Consider the following 4,266-nt stretch of genomic DNA (forward strand, 5'->3'; position numbering starts at 1 on the left):
CACCACCAGCAGGGGAAAAAAACACCCGTCTCGCTTCGGCTTTGAACTAAAAAAACAGAAAAAAAAAAGAAAAGAAAAGAAAAGAAAAAATAAGAAAAAAATAAGAAACATATATATATATAAAGATATATACCCCTGTATCTATGCACGACCTGGGCGCAATGTAAAGCTCAGCAGCAGGCTCTGGAGGAAGGAAAGGACCAGCAAACGCGCTTTGCCAATAAAACGTTAAAATCTTTTTTAATGAAAGACGATTGATTCAACGACATTTAAAAATAACTTAGTACATTACTATAATAAATAAACCTCCTATTAACAAAACCAACGAAATCGCGTCTTGTACACAACTTAAGACTTCAAATAGTCTCAAATAGAACAGCGATACAGCGAAATCTGTAAGAATATATCTATATGTGCGTCAATTCGAATGAAATATTTACAATACATACAGGTACCAAACGGAGTACCCTGTTTTATTGTTGTTGTTCCAAAAGAATTGTACCAAACAATGTGAATTTACAAGCAGTGCAGTCTCGCTCGCTCTCTTCCTTAAAAATTTAAATTTGGCTTTTCTACAAACAGACCGCCAAAACCGGACTTTCCTCCATGGAAAAGTATTGCAATTAAAGGTAATAAATAACCAACCAACCAACCAACCAAGTAAATAAATAAGTAAAGCGAGTAAATAAATAAGTAAATAAATAAAGGAGTACCCGAGCCGGTGTGAGCACCGTTGCGCTACAGCTTTTGAAATTTCGAAAGACAGATACTGCGGTGGGAAGCGGCGCGGCGCCGCAGCCTTCCGCGCCGGGGCGCGGGCGGCCGCGGCTGCGCTCGCTGCGCGGCGGCGGGGACGCGCGGGGGGCGCCCGGCGCCGTAAACCGACCCCTCGGACGGTGAACCAGGCTACACAAATGATGCGGGACATCTAGTACAGGGTGCCGACGCCTTACAAATAAGACCACTCGCCAGAGAAATACTTTAGGTTCCGGGGACAATTTACAGATGGCCAAAAGGGACGTTGAGGGGGAGGAGAAGAAGGAGAAAAAAGCGCACGTTCATAATCCCTACGAACACAAAATATTGGATCCTCACTATCCTTTTTTTTTTTTTTTTTTTTTTTTACTTTTATCAAGACTTAGATTAAGGAGGTGTAATTAATTAGAATGAGCACGAAATGAAGTTGCTAGAGAGATAAATTAATAATTTACAAGGGGTTGTTTGGCAGTAATCTAATAATAGCTTTCCAAGACCAGTGAACACAGCAGGATCAGCTCTTTCCCTAAGCATTATAACTTCAGAGAAGGAAAAGGATAATAACCACAGTAAAAATATATATATATATATTTATAATACGCAGTGTAAATGCAGAAAAACCTGCCATCTGTTTTTTTTTTCTTTTCTCTCTCTGTCTCTCTCTCTCTCTGTTTTTAAATCAAAATACTTTTGAGACATCTCTCGCGGCGCAAGCCTTCCCCTCTCAGATTCAAGTTTCAGTCTGGAGTCAATTTAATTTTTCGGGGGGGGGGGAACAAAAACCAAAACCAAACAAACCCAACAGCCCTCCGGCCGCGAAGCACGGCTTCGCCCCTGCACCGCGGCGCTGCCCGTAGGAATGAAAGGGGACCTTACTTGGCGGCGGCGGGGCTCCGGCAGTGGGGAGGGGGGTGATTTTTTTTTCACCCCCCATTTTGGCAGGGGGGAGCTGAAAGGGGGGGTGGGATACAGCCTTAAATCCCAGCGGAGTACTTCATGCGCTTCTGCTTCTGCCGCTGGTTGCAGAACCAGACGCGGACGACGTTTTTCTTGAGGTCGAGCTTCTCGGCGATGGCGGCGATCTTCTCGGAGGAGGGCCGGGGCTGGAGGGCGAAGTAGGCCTCGAGGGAGCGCTTCTCCGGGGCGGCGATGGAGGTGCGCTTGCGCTTCTTCTCGGCGCCGGCGAAGAGCTCGGGCTTGGCCAGCTTCTCGCGGTGCGCCTTCTCGGCCTCCTCCAGCCAGGCCTGCAGGATGGGCTTGAGGGCGATCATGTTGTTGTGCGAGAGGGTGAGCGACTCGAAGCGGCAGATGGTGCTCTGGCTCAGCGAGCCCACGCCGGGGATCTTCAGGTTGGCCAGAGCCGAGCCCACGTCGGCCTGGGTCACCCCCAGCTTGATGCGGCGCTGCTTGAAGCGCTCGGCGAAGGCCTCCAGGTCGCGGGGGTCGGCGTCCACGTCGCTCACGCAGCCCATGTGGGCCGGCAGCCCGTGGGCGTGGGCCATGCCCAGTGCCGCCGGGTGCATGGGGGTCATGCCGGCCATGTGGGGAGCGTGGCCCGGTGTGGACACCACGGCGCCGTCGGGGGCCGCCATGGCCCCCAGCGCCAGCCCCGGTGTCAGGTGCTCCAGCAGGTCGCCCTCCAGCGCCTGGTGGGGCTGGTGGTGGTGGTGGTGGTGGTGGTGGTGATGGTGGTGGGTGCCCGACAGGGCGGACGGATGGGAGATGGGCACCGAGGAGGAGGAGGCAGCCGAGGTGCAGGGGATGGTGTTCATAGTGTGGTACGTGGCGTCCGGCTTGAAGGGGCTGTGGTGCGGCGGGTGGTGGTGGTGGCTCTTGCTCGGGGAGACGATGTCCACCGCTGCCAGGGCTTCGGCGCGGGCCAGCAGGCTCTCGTCCAGACCGCCGAATATATTGCTCTGCAATTGCAAATAGAAGGCGCACATAACGCTCAGCGGGGAATTCGCCTCCCTGCGCACTCCGCCGTGCCACTAAAACCTTCCCAGCATGTTAAAAAAGAAATCCTGGAGAAAAAAAAAAAAAAAAGGGGGGAGCGAGCGAGCGAGCGAGTGCGGCGCGCACACACACACACACACGCACACGCTCACGGACGGACACACGCACACGCCGCACCAGCCACACGCAGCATCCATCCCAGGTCATAAAAATTAATACGGGCGGCAGGACCCGCCGCATGCATAAGTTGGGCGAGCGCCCGGCGGCGCCGGGTGATTTGCTGTGCGGCCATGAAAAAATCATCAAGCGGGTCCAGGGGGGCCCCGCGGTGCTGCCCTTAAAGCGGGCGGCGGCGGCGGGCACCTACCGGGGGGGCGGGCAGGCAGCCGCGCCGCATCGCCTCCGCGCCGCCGCCGGAGCCGCCGCCGGAGCCGCGGCCGCCGCCGGAGCCGCCGCCGGAGCCGCCGGAGCCGCCGGAGCCGCCGCCGCCGCCGGAGCCGCCGGAGCCGCCGGGGGAGGCGGCGGCGGAGGGGCAGGGCGAGGCGGTGTGCAGCGCCGGGTACTTGGTGTCGTGGAGGCCGCCGCCGCCGCCGCCGCCGCCGCCGCCGCCGTGGGGGATGCTGAAGGGCTGCTTGCTGTTCAGGGACATCATCATGGTGCTGAGCGCCGCCGCGGCCCAGCCCGCCGGCAGCCGGGCGCGCAAGGAGGGCGGGGGCGCGGCGGCGAGGGCGCAAAGCCCGCGGAAAAGCGAGAGGAGCCCGTCTCCCCCCCGCAAAAATAAATAAATAAATAAATAAAATAGAAAAAAAAAATCCCCCCCCGGCTGGCTGCCCGTGCCCCGCCGGGCCGGGAGAGGCGGCTCCGCGCGGCGCGGGGGGCTGCGCGGGGGCTGCGCGGGGGCTGCGCGGGGCTCCGCCTGCGCTGCGGCGCCGGCCCTCGCCGCTCGCCGAGTGCCCCCGCCGCCGCCTCGCCGCTGGGTTTTACTCGCGCCGCTCCCCGCCCTCCCCGCTCGCCCGTCACCGCAGCCCGGCGCCGCGGGAAGGGCCCCTCCGCGCCTGCCCCTCCTCGGGCCCCCGCGCTCGCCCCCGCGCCGCCCCCGCCCCCGCGCTCACCGCCGCGCCCCGAAAGGGGAGGGAAAAGCCGGGGGAGAGGAGAGGGGGAATAATAATAATAATAATAATAATAATAATAAAGCCCCCCCTCCAGTCCCGCCTCGATTAAAAAAAAACAATAATAATAAAATAAAAGAAGGAAGGAAAAGTCCCGTCCGGGCTCAAAACGAGCGCGGAGTTTCCCAGGCGCTGCCCGCAGCGGACTCCCGCACCGCTGTCCCGCCAGCGCCCCTTCCCCTCCCACAGAGGGGGCAGAAAACGGGTGGAGGGGAAAAAAAAAACCCAAAAGCAAACCAGAAAAGGAGAACGGGGGAAGTCAGCTTTGCTTAAGGCGGATGGGTTTATTTCCATGAATTTTACTTCGCACCGGGAGGTTAAAATAAGTGCTTAGGTGTTTAATTTCTCACCTAAACAGCAGACTTGGTAATTTTAAGGGAAATAAAAA

The 4,266-nt window shown here is 57.4% G+C and overlaps 1 protein-coding gene across 1 annotated transcript; it reads right to left on the minus strand.

Annotated features, from left to right (window-relative positions):
* Window positions 1-1,730: 1,730 nt before the first annotated feature.
* POU4F2 (POU class 4 homeobox 2) lies at window positions 1,731-3,364 on the minus strand. Its single transcript, XM_062574760.1, has 2 exons — window positions 3,077-3,364; window positions 1,731-2,672 (listed from the first exon to the last, which is right to left on the minus strand). Exons 1-2 carry the CDS (start codon window positions 3,362-3,364, stop codon window positions 1,731-1,733), a joined length of 1,230 nt encoding a protein of 409 aa, XP_062430744.1.
* Between the last annotated feature and the right edge of the window lie 902 nt (window positions 3,365-4,266).

This window comes from Rhea pennata, chromosome 4, assembly GCF_028389875.1.
Source record: "Rhea pennata isolate bPtePen1 chromosome 4, bPtePen1.pri, whole genome shotgun sequence".
Taxonomy (NCBI): Eukaryota; Metazoa; Chordata; class Aves; order Rheiformes; family Rheidae; genus Rhea; species Rhea pennata.